Source organism: Drosophila takahashii, chromosome 3R (assembly GCF_030179915.1).
Source record: "Drosophila takahashii strain IR98-3 E-12201 chromosome 3R, DtakHiC1v2, whole genome shotgun sequence".
Classification (NCBI taxonomy): domain Eukaryota; kingdom Metazoa; phylum Arthropoda; class Insecta; order Diptera; family Drosophilidae; genus Drosophila; species Drosophila takahashii.
Genome location: NC_091681.1, coordinates 14,225,931 through 14,241,946, shown reverse-complemented (window position 1 = coordinate 14,241,946; position 16,016 = coordinate 14,225,931). Strand labels below are relative to the sequence as shown.

Genomic DNA, 16,016 nt, shown 5'->3' with positions numbered 1-16,016 from the left:
AATAGTTTTTGGGGTCGTGCCGAGCTGCACTGTTCGATTTATGATCGATTGATCTCTTCGGAAATCGGAAAGTGAGGCCCTGCACGGCCCTCATTTTTGGGGTACTGGGTTCTTTTGTTTCAATCGTTAAACCGCTTTTATTTGCTTGAATTAATTAATATTAATTTTATTTATCACACTAACGACTACTTTTTATACTTTTAGTGTATGTGTATATATATAGTATTTAATATTTTACTAATGTTGTATGCTTCTGTTGTGGTTGCTGAATGAACGTCTCTCCGTAGCCGGTTCGGCCAATCCGATAGATTTATACATACAATGCTATATGAGGTTATATAATGATTCAGTTAGTTCTCCGATCCGATTCGATTTTCCGACCTATCAATACCAGCAAGGTTCGCATCAAATCGCAAACATATCTTTCTCTGTTCTGTTCTGCCATGTACGTTTACGATTTCAATATATGTAGGTATACATACAGGTATATGCATATGGGGTGTGTACATTTATAATATAATGCATACGCATCGTAATGTTTAATTGTTCTAATAACAGTGTGGGTGGCAAAGCATAACAAATTATAGTTAAAGTTACTTTCATCTTTCGCTTTTTTCTTTTCGCTTTAAGTATGTAGTTATGTATGTATGTAATATATGTATGTACTATACGAGATTTGATTGATAAATTGAACTCCTCTTTACATATTTGTATTTTAGCAACATACGGATTTCGTTTCGAAGAGCAAGACACATTGCTACTTCGCCTTTATTTGTTTTTATTTCTTTAAATGTTCAAAGTCGAATTTGAATTACTTTAGATATTTATGTACTGTATGTATATAGTTAATAAAAGTTGCTTTTATGTTTACTACTTTAACACTAATAGACTCCGTCGTTGAAATAACAGCTGTATTACTTTTCTTTTTCCCTACCATCTATCCATCCATTCCTTCATTGTTATTGTTATAGATGCCTTTCAATATAATTAAATAGTACTGGTGAACAGAACTTAATGCGCACGTCCTTCCAAAGTTGTCTAGTTTCGTATGATTGCAGTGGATAGTTATAGTTGGATAGTTGGTGTTCGGGAGGGGGGTTGTGATAGCGGATGAGTTGCATGACAAATGTGCCTGATAAGTGGGTTCTTGTGGGCGCCAGTGGCAGTAGCTTTTGTATCGATGGTAAGCACAAAGCAATCATGCGACCGAAGGCTCTCTAATGGTGCAACTTGGATTTGGGGCAGACTGTGCTAGTAGCCACCCACATACCATTTTAAATTTTGTTGTATTTTTTCGCGAATGTGGGCCAGCGGGTTGCGTGAAGCTTCAATTTGTACAGCAAAAAACAAACGCATTCAAACAATAAAATCCAAACAAGCATAAACACTTCGAAAGCGGGACGCGGGTTATCTGAACCGATGGGATCTGGATCTGGATCTTGATCCGATCGGCTCGACTCCCCCGAGTATCTCCATTTTCCCATCTTCCCTTCTTCGTCACGCCCTCTCAGCCTCGGAGAGGTTCTACTATTGGATCACAAATCGGACATTTCTGAGAAACGGAGTTGGAATCGGCAAAGACTTTTTGCAGTGAATACGTATGCATATGGGGCATGGCATGGGGACTCTTATTCTTCTTTCGACTTTCTCGGACTGTCCATGCATCATCGATGAATTGAGAACTTGATTTCGGGGAGATTTCATTTGCTTTTCAAGTAAAGCTTTTCTTTTCTCTTAGTTGTCTCATTAAAAAATTAATTATTTCATAATTAATTTCAAGTATCGTTTGACTTCATTTTAATAAATATATTTTTGCTTTGTTTTGTTGTTTTTCTTTTCTTTTTTGTTGTTTTTAAATACATATCACAGATCCAGTACAAATATAAGTATATATATTTGTGTTTATTTCTTCTTCCTTCCTCTACTATGTTTAGATATCATATAAAACTCATACATTAAACATAACTCAGTGAGCACGCGCAAGTGATACTGATATTTAGTACGAATGTGTGAATGTATGGGAGAGGTGTAGTTGTGTCTCAGGTGTATCATGTGTGTGTGTGGGCGTATGTTCGTATGTGGGGGATTGTGAGTCTGTGTCGGTGATAGATACGACTATATAGTGCTTCGATTCTGATTCGGATTCGGATACGGATTTTGGGGGCTCTGAAATAGTGTTCGTTGCTCTCCCGATTTTGACGCAAGGCGAAGAAGACGAAATAAATGTTCGTTTGTTGTTGGATTGGTAAGTTGATTGGTTGACTGATTGGCTGATTGATTGATTGACTGGTTTTTGTGGGGTGGACGAAGGGAGATCTGTGTTTTTATGCTTGTTGTGATTTTGGCTGTTGTTGTTTGTTAAGCTACGTTTGTTGTTACTGTGGAATTCTGCTGTTCTTAGACGGTCTATTGCATTGTATGTACTTTCAAATTGTCTCGATCTCTGGATTTTTTCTTTATGATACTCATAAAATAATAGTTTCAAATAAAACACCAACATCGTTTTCCTTATTCCTTCCCCTTACGTTTTCGTTTGGTTTTCTTTTGGATGTTAATGCATAATTCAAGGCACACTAGCATTTACGACTGTACTTTCAAATTTACTCTCTTTTTTGTTTCCATATTTCTCTTAGGGTTGCTTATAGATCTTAATCCTTTTCGTTTTTTTATGTTATAGTTATCTTCTGTTTTTCATTTGATTTTGTATTTTAATCGTATTATATAAATATTGCACAAATAAGAACAATTGTAGGTAAGATTTAACAATAATAGCAAAAATTAATAAGAACAACTTTCAACTTAAATATATAGACTTAGCTTAGGATTGGTTGCCGTTGTGGTTTGTTTGTTACTTTTTATCTTTTCACTGATGAGCGATGAGCGTTTTCAGTGATTGAATCGAAATCGAATTCGAATTTGAAATAGAAATCGAACTGAGCAAAGAAGTGGTTGACTGATAGGCTGACTGGCTGTCTGATTGAGTTGATTTCGATTGGTCATGATAATGTTGTAGACTGATTTGGTTTGGGGATACGATTGGGTTAGTGGTGGTGCGGCGCTTGAGGGTGGTTGATGGGTGGGTATTTTTTATAATGGCGGTGGTGGCGTTGGTGGTGCGCAGAACGCTCCAAATTAAACAAGAAAATAAACGTTGCAGGTTTTTATTGTTGTTTTTTTAATCAAATTTTATTTAAATTTCGTTTCATCTTCGTTTTATTTATCGAAATGAAGTGTTAAACTAAATTATATGTGTAAAGAATAAAGTAAACAAGAAAAATTTCATTACAAGTAAGGCATTTCTCTCTCTGTAGGTGAGTGGTGTTCGTATGGGTACTTTTATCCTTGTGTGTGTGTTTATGAATAGGGAAATTTTAAATGTGATGTTAACATCTTTTTGTCTTTACACTGCGATTCTAAATAGATATGTACATATATTTGTTGTGAAATGTTTGTTGAAATAATGTTTAATAATTGCACAATACTTAAAATTAACAAGGGAAATTGTTTGGTGGATTGTTTGTTTTGACGTAGTATGAAGAAACCCCTAAATGAATGCTTTAATGTGAATATTTTACAAAGAAACGGCTCTTTTGCTAAGGTTTTTTATGTTTTCTTATTCTTTAGTTTTTAAGAACTTGTGATGCATTAGGTGAGAGAAAATGTAAGACTTAAAATTAGGATGTAAGAAACAAATGTGCTGGATTTACCAAAGAAATGTGGTTAACAAACGCAAAATGACAGAAAAAAAAGAGTAAGGAGTGCAGTTCTCAGACTGGCAACTAACAAATCGCAATGTGTTCTTCATAAATAAAATATATATAAAACAAAAGATATAAGGAGTAACAAATCGGGAGCACAAAATCAAAACCAAAAGGAGACTCACGTGCGCGCGCAACACATTAACACCACTCGATCCGATCTCGGATCGTCTCTAAAACTAAACAACATTATCATGATCAACATCAACTGTAGCGTTCCGAAAGTGTTCATATACAGAGGTCGGGGGCTGCAGAGTCTTAGGTGAATATATAGTTATATATATTAACAGCGATAAGCAATTATGGAGAGGGGGCAACAACAGAGAACAGATAAAAACAGAAAACTTTAACGAAATCACGAAAATGTCAACAAAGTCACTCTTTTTGTTTTTCTTCTTTTCAAAATGATTTTTTCACTAGCCTGTTGTGGTTGCAATAGCAAGTGTTCTTGTTGTTCTTTTTTTGTGTGGGGTGTAGTAAAATATTTACCTTATTTCGAGGGTAAGAATCACCTGAAGTTTTCACTGAAAACGCTCGCTCATTGTACATTTTTCTTTTTTTTTCTCGTTTTAGCTCAACATAATGCTAATAATTAGGTGTGTGGGCTGGGGGTGGTGTGTGTAAGTGGGTGGTGGCATATGTATATATATATATGTATGGGCATATGTGTGTAGATAATATATATAAACAAGACTCAACAACTGTGTACATATACATATGTATATATGCCCCATGTATCGTATCGTATAGCTTGGTCGGGAGTACCAAAAACAAAACACGCAACGCAAACATACGCATCACAAACAAACAAAACCCAAACGGTTTTCTTTCGCAACTAGTTTGTGTCTAACTGGCAATTGGCAATATAACTTGTTTTCAATTTTTTACGTTTACGTTTACGTTTCGAGCGTGACAAACAAATGCAACAATGTATAGTAGAGAGAAGGTAGTACATAGTATTTATACAAATTTTCACTATTTTTCATTTATCATTTAGCGTTTTCCCTTTCTTAAATGGCGTTATTTTAAAGCAAATCTCTTGAGGTGAAGGCCTTGGAACAGTTTACTCAAAAAGTGTATGGGGTTTGCAATACATAATTATTATTATTTTGGTTTCAATTGCTTAACTTTTAGCTGCACGCTTAACAATTGGTGTTTCCTTCTATGTTTTCCCTTCTCATTTTATTTTAGTTTTTAGTTTTGTATGTTCCTCTTAATTTTTTTTAAGAAATTAACAAATTTGAGAGGAAAAACTTGCTTGTGTGTGGTGTTTTTGTTTTTTTTTTTATGGGTAAGGGGTAGTTTGGTTGTTTGGTTGTTGTTGTTTTGCTTTTTGCCTGTTTGTTTGTTGTTCTGTTAAGATTGCTGGTTGGTTGCTTTACTCGGATTTTTATGGTTTTTGTTTTGTTTAATTCACAACAGTGGTTAATGGAATTTGTCGCGCCCTCTTTGTCTCCTCCTCGTTGATTTTCTGTTCAATTAGATATTGCGCTTTGGCAATGGCACTCGGCTGACCAGTTATGGTTACAATGCGATTTCTAGTGCCAGGTGCGAATATGCCCTTTTTGGAAATTTGCACATTTGCGCCAGAAACATGTTGAATTTCAACTAAACTACGACCGTTCGGACCTGGAATATTTGCATCAGATTTATGTTAAATATTTTTTAAAGATATTAAATGATAGTATGGATAAAATATGTGGGTATAATAGTGGGTATATATATTAGGTTTGGGCTTGTATATATAGCGGTGTAAGGTTGGTTAGGGAAAAACAAACCAAAGAACGAAAGACAATATGCTGCAGGGGGTCAGGGTGCCTATAACCTAATGACCTAACGACCTTACAACTGACACTGAGGTAAAATTAACTGCGCAACAACGAATGTGTGTAAATCCAACAATATAGTATTATTATATTTTGCGCATGGTTACCCAAGAATTGCACTAGCCAACATATATCGATAAAATTCGTTAGGCCTAAACAAAATGGAAAAGTGAATGTGTGTGTTTCTCAACCTACAACCTAACTGCTAAAACTACTACTTAGGCTAACGGATGCTGCTGTTCTGTGCGAATTTTCAGTGGGTTGGTGTTTTGGGAGGGGTATTTTGGGAATTCAGGGGTGGAAGAATATCATCGAAGGATCATTATGGATCAGATGCTGGCGGATGGGTGAGAGGCAAGAACTTGACTAGAAATTTCGCTATAAGTTTCAATGAATTTATTAGGAAAACCTGTTGAGAATGTCTAACGGAATGTTCCAAGGAATGTGTTGTATGGATTTCTCTCTCTGCGGAATGAGTCTGGAATGAAGTGCCTGTGTCTGGTTGGCTATATAACTCTATATCTCTAATGGCTTTAGGGCTAATCAAAACAGGGTAAGCGGATGGGGAATCCTCTGGCATTTTCACAGCTGCCAAGGGTCAAACGGGGGATATATTGGTAGGGATAAAGGGATAAGGGATAAGGGTTACGGGCAAAAAAGAAAATTGCGGTGTTGTTGGTTCTCTGTTGGTTGGTTTCTTGCAATTTAGTAGGGATAATAGTAAGGACGCGCACCTAGAATAGCGCCGATAATCACTTCCGGCACCTCGACGTTCTTCGAGTCCTTGGAGCTCAGGTCGCCCGGGGTGGGGCTCTTGCTGAGTCCGCCCAGCTGCGCCGTGGTCGCCGTTCCCGTGGCTGCCGTCAGCCCGAAGCTGTTGTTGTTCAGCGATACGGGCGTGGCGCCCGGCGCCGTGGCCGAGCCCAAATGGCGGAATGGATCGAATTGCACCGCGGCAGCGTCCAGTTGCGACTGCGTCGGCCGGCTGGCGGCAGCTGCAGCGGCCGCTGCGGCGGCATACTGCTCCAGATTCACCTGGCCGACGGCACCGAACACATTGCTGGCGGTGGCCGCGGATGCGGCGGCCGCAGTCTGCTGGTCCAGCGTCGTCACGCCGAGGAAGTTGCCCAGCGTCGAGTGGGCGCCGTTGGTGTGCGGCACGCCCACGCCCATTCCGAGGACGCCGTACTTGGCGAGGACGCCCAGAGCGGCGACAACGTCGTTCGTGACCGTCTCCGAGTAGCCAGAGCCGCGCATGGCAACCTGTGAGGGTTAGGAATGAAAAATATTAAGTATACGACATGTTAACATGTGATAAAATAGTGCACTTGTGCTACAAAGGTTCCTTTTGATTGATTTGGTTATAGACTACTAAACTACTCAATTTTATAAACAAGTTAAAGATAAATTAAAATTCCAATACACATAAGTTAAAAAAAAAATTATTAAATATAAAAAAATATAAATAAATAATAATAAACATATAAAATTAGTCAATTTTATAAAAAGTTAAAGATAACTTTAAATTCCAATACACATAAGTTTAAATAAAAATAAAAAAATAATTAAATATAAATAAATAATAATAAACAAAAAAAAAAAAAAGTACAAATAATAAAATAGTAATTAGGATACTACAAAAATTTGATGTTAGAAATTAAGTAAGTGAGGAAAATTGTTTCAATATGTAAAAAAAAAGTTAAATTATAAGTGTGCACTTGTAGCGCTGGGATATAAAAAAAAATAAATTAAATATAATTAAAGATATTATCTAATAAATTAATAAATTATAAATAAAATAAATGAAATTCAAGATATTATCTAGGTATCTAGTTAAATTCATAACCACTAGATAGATCACCAAATCAAAAGGGACTTTTTCCAGGCCTAAATGCCTCCCCTTCTAACCTTAATATGCTCGAGCAGCTGCGTGGCCACCGCTAGATTGGGCGCCGGATTGGGGGAGCCCAGGTTGATGGACAAATTGATGCCGGTGCCGTTGACTAGCAGGCTGGCCGCCGAGTTCGCACCACCGATCGTGGTGCCCAGCGTGGAGTTGAGCGAGGCGGTGCTCGAGTTGATGGCATTCTGGTTGGTGGCATACGGGGAGCCGGTCGGATTGAAGTTGGCCACCGGGCCGCTGACGTCCGCGTAGGAGACATTCAGGCAGGTGCCCGACTGCGGGTCCTCGACGATCTTCGAGAGGATCATCTTGCAGGCGTTCTTGTTGTTCTCCTTGTCGCCGATAATGGTGATGCAGCGCTCCTGCAGCGAGACATCCTTGGGCTTCTGCGAGATCTGGACATAGGAGCCGCTCTCCTCCTTGATCTGTTTGATGAAGGCACCGCCCTTGCCGATGATCATGCCGGCCGTCGAGTTGGGCACCAGGATCTTGACCTGCTTGTCGCGCTCCTGGGTCTGTTTCGACTCGGCGTCGACGATCTTGTTGGTCAGGTCGGGCTTCTCGCGGATCTTGTCCATGATGAACTCTAGCACGACCATGATGGCCTCCGTGGAGCCGGTGATGAGGCACACGCGTTCAGTGGTGCCTTGAAAATAGGTTATAAATCAGTATAAATTAGGGATAGGGATTCTAGAGTGAGTCTCACCTGGGTAAAAGTCATGGGACTTGGACATCTTGACCCTAGCACCCGTGTCCTTCTGCAGCGAGGCGATCGTCTCGCCACCTTTGCCAATAATGGCCCCGGAGGCCACCGCGGGCACCAGTATTTTCATGTGATACGTTGTCTCGCCTGAAAGCAAAGAATCGAGAGGAGTTCACAGGGCGACCAATGGATTAGTCTCGAGAGATTTTCTAGGATTTGATTTCTTTTTTTTTTAATTTTTAATTTTTTTTTGTCAATAGATTAGGGGTTTGTTGTACAGGTTAGTTGTCTCTGTGCCCTTGGCTGTGGTTGTTGTTGCATACAATCTAGTTATCTGGTTATTGTTGTTGGTTAAATCTAGTTTCTAGCTCATTCGGCAGGTTACAAATTAAAAATAATAACAGCATTTCAGCGTCGATCGTTTGTTCGTTCGGCTGGACGCTCGCAACGAGGGACGTTCGTAAAGTTCGGCTTGAACTCGGTTAGTTTGGTTATAGTTTTTCAGATGGATCGACTGGGATCTCGACTTGGTTTTAGTGGTTTAGCATGGTTTAATGCTGTGTGGGCATGGATTGGTTATGGTGGTGCAGGCATATGGTGTTCGACTGTGGTCTGTTTCTGTTTTTTACTGGGTTTCTGGGTTTTTTTCTGGTGGTGGGCAAGCCATGAGGGAGATATGCGCTCGAGATGAGATGGAACAGACAATGCTGGCGACACACGAAACACATGAAAGACCGTTTACTTCTCCTCCGAAGGTCGTTGGATGGCTTGGCCTGGCCAAAATATATAAAAAAAAAATAAACAAAAACGAGAGCCCCGCGCAAATTTCCATCTACTGTCCGCTTGGGCAACCCACAGAAAAGCAAAACGAAATAAATACGAAAAATGTAAGTCAAAGCAAAAGTCGGTCAAAGGGTCGAAGGTTAATGTGCTCGGTTGTCAGTGGGGTCACACAATCGGTAGTTTCATTCGTAAGCAGTCCCAAAGTCAAGCTCAAAAGCGCGGAAAACAGCGATCTAGCTACAGAGATACAAAGAAACGATAGAGCTACGCTTTTTATTTTTTGTTTTTAGTCGGTATTAATCTTGAATTAGTCGATCGTTTGGCTAGACAAAGATGGATTTAATGGTATTTAATGAAAGTGTGACAAAGCTTACCATGATGAATATGATTATTGTTATTATTTTCAATTTCAACCTCAATTCCAGAACAAACTGACTCACCTGAAATTAAAAGAAAAGAGAAGACGGAAACAATGATTATAAGTTGGGATTTGAAGGCGCCACCTATGGGCGGTGCACTATATATGCATTGTATACAGCTAGCTGATGAGCGGAATGTGGCGACTCAGGGGTGTATGCATGAATGGATGCATCCCTGCGGATGAATGATATCATCTGCGTCACACAGCCTCAAGTCGAGACAACCGAGCGTAGTAAACAAACAAATTTCAATTAATAAAATGTGTCAAGCGGAGACGCTCTATTGCACAACACAACGGAATGGAATGGAATGGATTGGATGGGAAAATGGTATGGCATAGAATGATCTAAGCGCGTTGCACCTGCAACTTGGCGACTTGAGGGGCAGCCCAAGACTTTGCCGCTGCCACTTGGCACTCGGTTTGTTTAAATTTAGCCTCTACTTTATACCCCCTATCACCATCCTTTCCTTTCCCCCAGCGGAATGGGTGAAATGTGTGCCATACGTTGACGTCGTCGTCTTGGTCTCGTTGCCACTCAGCGGCAGAGTGTCCTTCAAAAGTATTTCTCTAATTAGATACAGCGAACATGCTACATACACGCGCATCTGCCACGATGCACTGACATTGCCGAGGGGTTGTGGGTTCGGGGTTTGTAGCGAATATTGGACCATTTGCCCTGCTTTACATGCATGTGTGAAAATGCAATTTGCTAAGAATTCGCAATGTGCAACGAAAGCGAATTGAGCCCACATATTTAGCACCATGCTGGCCAATTTCCGCCGCTGAAATAATTGAAAGTGCTGCGGATGCATCTGTCAGTTATCTATCATTTATCCGTATGAATAGAGTGAAATTCCTTAAGTTCCCCAATATGCATAAACAATAAATTTGTGCGGCTATGGAAATACCTCGTAAATAAAGTAATATGCAGGAAAAGAAAACAAACAACAACAGAGCCATTTGCTTAGCGGTTTATGGGCCACAGAGGACTGGCCAAGAAGCCTGCGAAGCTGCGTTTGCCGTTGACACTGTGCAGCAGCTTAAATTATGTGACTGTCATAAATAACACTTGCAGCACATTGGCCAGAGACCGCCCATCGAGTTGCAGGGGGGCGTCGACTGGGATTGGGAGCTTGCAGGATGGCAGCAGGCAGACTGGAGACTAATTTCGTATGCATTGTGTGCAGGATTGGACGGGAAACTAGGCTAACGACAAGCTGGCACACAGCTACCGTCCTATATGCCATACTATGCCATCCCCCCATTCCGACGACCCCAAACCACAATAAATGCCATGGAGCAATCTGCAACACGCAAATTGTTAAAGCAAAGCCCGAGCAGCAAGTGCTTGTCGCGTACCACGCGACGTATGCGTAATGCGGGGACATGTGGCACGCGATTCAACGATTGGATCCTGCAAGGGACAACTTCGTTTACTTCCCACCATCAGGAAGTGCTCAAAGCGGTTTAAAAACAAAAAAAGCGTTTAAATTAAATTTCGATTTCTAGAGATATTTTAAAAGCATCAGATTAAATATTGACAAAAGATCAGATTAATATGAGCAGGTTAATTTAATACTTTTTAAAAATCAAGTTATTCATATAATATTGATATGAATAAAAATTATGTTTATTTTTAAACATTTAATTTAGTGATAAAATATCAATTTGATATGTTTGAATCATAAATTGGTCCTAAATCATATCGGCTTTTTAATTAAATTTTAATTTTATTTTTTTACTATCCTAGCACAACAAGCGTGAAACTTATTTTTACTGCGCTAGTTGTTGATATGAAATAAGGATGAAATAACCCTTTTTCATATCGTAGTTATTAAGAAATTCGTAAGCATTAAAATACACAATATTCCAACTTTATTATTATTTAATCAACATTTGCAAAAATATACTTCTCAATGCAAAGACATCTACAATTTCTTTAGTTCTTTTATTTAAGGCTTGTAGTATTTTTAGAGCCTATGATTTTCTTATGTTTTTTGATTATACCAGGGATCGCACGTAAGAATTACTTTTTTAAAAAAATTGACAAATAAGTCTTATTTTTCAATTTTTATTATAAAAGTTGACAAATAACTCTTATGCTTCAATTTTGTTGATTTTTATAATAAAAATTGAAGCATAAGAGTTATTTGTCAACTTTTATAATAAAATAAAGATTGAATTGAAATAACTCTTGAACTGTGGGGTACATTGGTTTAAAATTTATATATGTATAATCTACGCTTTAATACCTTTCTGTTGATATGTCCCCAACATATTTTTTATAATAATAATATTTTTTACATCATCAAAAATATTTTGGGGACATATGGCATATCAACAGAAAGGTATTAAAGCGTAGATTATACATATATAAATTTTAAACCAATGTACCCCACAGTTCAAGAGTTATTTCAATTCAATTTTTATTATAAAAGTTGACAAATATTTGTTGATTTTTATAATAAAAATTGGAGCATAAGAGTTATTTGTCAACTTTTATAATAAAAATTGAAAAATAAGACTTATTTGTCAATTTTTTTAAAAAAGTAATTCTTACTTGCGATCCCTGGATTATACTTGCATATTGTAAGTATAAATCATATTTTCAATTTCGCTTCAATTGACATTTCTGGTAATCTAAACAAAACAACATTTCGAGTGGTTCTCCCTTATAAACAGACAGTGTCGCAAAATCCGAGCGTAAGTCTTTATGCAACACTCGTGAATCACTAGGGCATGCTGAAGGAAAGTCGTGTATACATAAGACATAATATTTTAGAGGCACATTCAAAATTGAAATGGACGCCCACATTAAAGCGTACGATTAGCATATGAGATTTTTATATAGTCGATTGTGGCTGTTTTTTTTTGGCGGCTGGCTGTTGTTTCTGTTTTTGCTGCTTAGTTTTTTATGAGTGTTTGTTGATTTGGTTTTACTTTGTGTATCGGAATGTGTGCTGGATGTTGGTGATGTTTGGATTATTTTCTTTCAAAACTTTCAACGCAATGTTAATGGATAATTCATTTATAGCTTGTGGCTTCTTGTTCGGCGTTCGGTTCGTTTGACATTTGGGCGTTCTTGTTTTTTCTATTTAATTCTGTATTTTTTTTTTCAAGTTGCTGGCGGCATTTAGAATGAGGCGACGTGGTGATTGATGCTGTTGTTGGCTGGTTGGTTGGTTGGTTGTAGCGAGCTCGATAGTTATATAGATATAGAGAAGTGGTGTTCATTTTATGTATGGTGTAGTAGAGGAAGTTGTGCGCAACTTTTGATTTGATAGTTCTATGCTGATGTTGATTGCATTTGGTTCTTGAAATCAGACTCACCGTAACACCAGCAGGAGTTAGTCTTATAGTTGCCCAGCTGCAGTTGCTGTTGGCCGTTGGCACCCGTCGATGTTGCTGCTGCTGCCGCTGTTGCAGAGCCACCCGATGTTGCAGGCGGCGTCTGGACACCTGGCGTGACATTCGGCGAACCATTCTCACTCAGGGGCGACTGATCCATCTGATGAGGCGGAACATGACTGGGATTAGCCGGGATTTCTTGCTGTGTATAGCTATGAACGGCTAATGAGTATGCAGCGTTGCTATGATTGCTGTGTCTGCTGTTGTTGCTGATGTTGCTTATGTTGCTGATATTGCCGATGTTGCTGATGTTGCTGCTGCTGCTGCCGCTGCTGCTGTTGCTGCTGCTGCCGCTGGCCAGCGAATGTGTTGATGAGGGCGACGACGTGGTTGTGGAATGTCGTGGCTGATAGTTACAAGCTAATTGCTGCATATGTGAGGGCTTTGATTGCTGATATTGATATGTGAGATGTTCGATTTCGCTTTCTGGTTCTTGTTCTTGTTGCTGCTGTTGATGTTGCTGCTGCAGCTGCTGCTGTAGGTAATCAAAGCCAAACTGCTGAATCAGCTGCTCGGCCGCCCTGTCCATGGCCGCCTTCATAATACTCTCCATAATATTGCCTTGGAATTGTTGCCGTTCCCGTTCAGTCTTCGGTTTGCTTGCGACGGAATTGATTCTGCCTTGAATCGATTGTACTCGTTCCTTATTCGTTATTTATTTGAAATTTTTGTATTTTGTAAATTGTATTTTTAGTTTTTTAGATTTCTGCTCTGTTTTGATTTAACCTACGCGCCGTTTTCCAATCATTAAACTTGTTCAATAAACGAAAGAAAAAGAAATGGAAAATTTGTTTAAATTAAGCTGGCTTTTCATAGGTTTTTTGATTGCTTCTGATCTGTGATCGACGAGCGGGAGAGAGATGGAGCATTTGCAAGGACCTTCATTCCGTCTCTCTCCCCCTCGCACTTCATCGATAGCTGAGTTGCATTTTCATTATCGATACATCGAGTTTAATGGCAGTTTGTAAGGCTTGTGCATTTGTTGCTTTTCTTTTTTTTTTTTGGTTTGATTTGATTTGTTTGGGATAATGCTCTTCATGATGATGCGGTGGTTGTAAGTTAACGTATATAGAGATATAGATCGGGTTGATAGAGTGGTGACTTCGCAGTGGTTTAGTAGGTCGCTCGACTTCCGGATGACTTGAATTAATTCGATTTGATTCGATAGCTGAGTAGCTGATTAGCTGACGTTGGATATTGATTAGATATATTGATATTGGTGTTCTTGGATGGCGATTTTAGTGTTGTTCTGTTGGTGCGTTTGCCATTTGGCCTGTTCATTTTGGTTTCTTGATGGTTTCTGGTTAGATAGTTTGTACGATAACAACAACAACAATTACGATGCGACTGGTATATATAGTTTATAAAGATATATATATAGAGAAGAAGGCGGAGTGAGAAACAGACAGAGACAGAGAAAGCGGCAGCAGCAAGCTTCAGCAAAGGTATTGATTTTCGATTGATTGCTTGTTGTCGATTGGATGATTTGACATTGCGATGGGCGGCCTCTGTCTTGGATGGATATCGATAACTTATCCCTCGCATCGGAACGATAATACTTGAGATACATATTCGCTTACAGACATAGAGGCATTGAGAGAGTAGTAGGATGACAATTGGTGCTATGGCGATATATAGAGATATATAGAGGGTATGTCCATGTAGGATGGCGTTTGTTAATGACGATAGTTACACAACATCCAGAAATGCTATGGAAGACATTTAGAAAACAATGCCAAAGCTTTACCATTCAGCTGTAGAGTCGAGAGTTCAGAGTTCAGTGGATTCAATCTGACTTTTGCAGGTGCCGTTGGTTGGTCGGTCGGTTCTATAATACTCGATGACAGGACGTCGATCTTTTAAGATGATTCTGATGCTGCTGCCTGGCGATGTGTTGCATTTGTTTGGTTTTTTATATTTCTTGATTTTCAGTCGTTTTGATTTGATTAATAACTTTCGGCTTTCGCTATTTTATTTGAGTCTTTACTTGCGTAGCATTATCACAACATATTTAAACTTGCTTCGTTTTTGGGTTTATCACATTTGAGTTGAGTTCGGTTGAGAGTTTTCATTGGTTTTGTGGGAATGCTGGTTGGATAGTTGAAATTTAAGTTATACGCGACTTTTCGTACTGCTATTATGGCTAATCGCACGCTTTAAGTGGGGGGACAACAACAACAAAAACAACTGTTCGTGATTATTGAAAATGTTCTTTTTTTTTATTACATACTTTGTGGGCTTTCGTTTCATTTGGTTTTTAACTTTATCGTTCTGCTGTGTGGCATGCACATCAATTTATTTTTACATTTTGTGTAGTATCTATAATTATATTTGCGCTATGGTTGGCTTTCGATAATTACAAGCACATTTATATGCATGGACGATAATGGTTTAAAAAAAATAGTAAAGTACAGAAATACGATAATAAAAACGGTAATATGCAATACAGTGTTTGGATGTATTCAAAAAGCTGTAACAAATATCATGGTCAAATGGAATTGAGCGAATTGAAAGCATTTTAATTGATGAAACTGCGGAAGCCCCTTGATAAGGTCCGCTGATGATGATTGGGCAGAAGCTGAAAATGAAGCAATGAGGGGAGGTGGGTGGTGGTATCTCTGCCTAGAACGCAATTACTATAATCCATAATTACCTATTGCTCTAAATAGTCTTCTCTATTTTAATTGAAACTCGAAGACCTTGACTCCGTTTTCAAAAATAAACTGATTACCCAGAGAGAACCCACACGAGCATTAAATGAGGGATTACCAAGCCGAGCGAAACAAAATATTTTTAATGATTCCATTGGAAGCTACAAATTAATGACTAAATTCGAAATACTAAAAAGCGCATTTGTAGGCAAATAAATAAATGTCATCTGACTAGATAGTAGATAGGGTACTACGAAAAAAACCACTCACACTCCGAAACGGAAACGAACAAAGTGGGCGTTTCTGAATACCTTCGTGAGATCATCTTTCACACAGACCCCACAGAAACCCTTTCGGCTCTTAAAATTGATTTATTGCTCTCGCGCTAGAAGACGAAATGCCAAAAAAAAACACCTGCCCATCGGGTCTTGCCAAATTAACAACTGGTTGGCCGGTTACACAATTGATTCAGTAAGCCAAGAGCCAAAAGCTACTGGTTGGAACTGGATGCGCCGTAGAAATGCGAATTTGTGGCACGCATAAATAACACATTTTTCGGACAT

The 16,016-nt window shown here is 38.9% G+C and overlaps 1 protein-coding gene across 9 annotated transcripts in view; it reads right to left on the bottom strand.

Annotated features, from left to right (window-relative positions):
* Positions 1-427: 427 nt before the first annotated feature.
* ps (RNA-binding protein Nova-1-like protein passilla) overlaps positions 428-16,016 on the bottom strand; it is a 36,033-nt gene continuing 20,444 nt past the window's right edge. For 4 of the 9 annotated variants that reach the window (XM_017155441.3, XM_070216219.1, XM_017155440.3 and 1 more), the window contains 5 exons: positions 9,348-9,413; positions 8,194-8,337; positions 7,493-8,133; positions 6,319-6,847; positions 428-5,387 (listed from right to left, as the gene is read on the bottom strand). In XM_017155441.3, the coding sequence (XP_017010930.1) occupies positions 5,167-5,387; positions 6,319-6,847; positions 7,493-8,133; positions 8,194-8,337; positions 9,348-9,413 (1,601 nt within the window). In that variant the 3' untranslated portion in view covers positions 428-5,166. Of the gene's footprint in view, positions 5,388-6,318; positions 6,848-7,492; positions 8,134-8,193; positions 8,338-9,347; positions 9,414-12,724; positions 13,501-16,016 lie in introns of those variants that run through there. The other 5 variants (XM_017155448.3, XM_017155450.3, XM_070216218.1 and 2 more) reach the window with 3 other exon arrangements.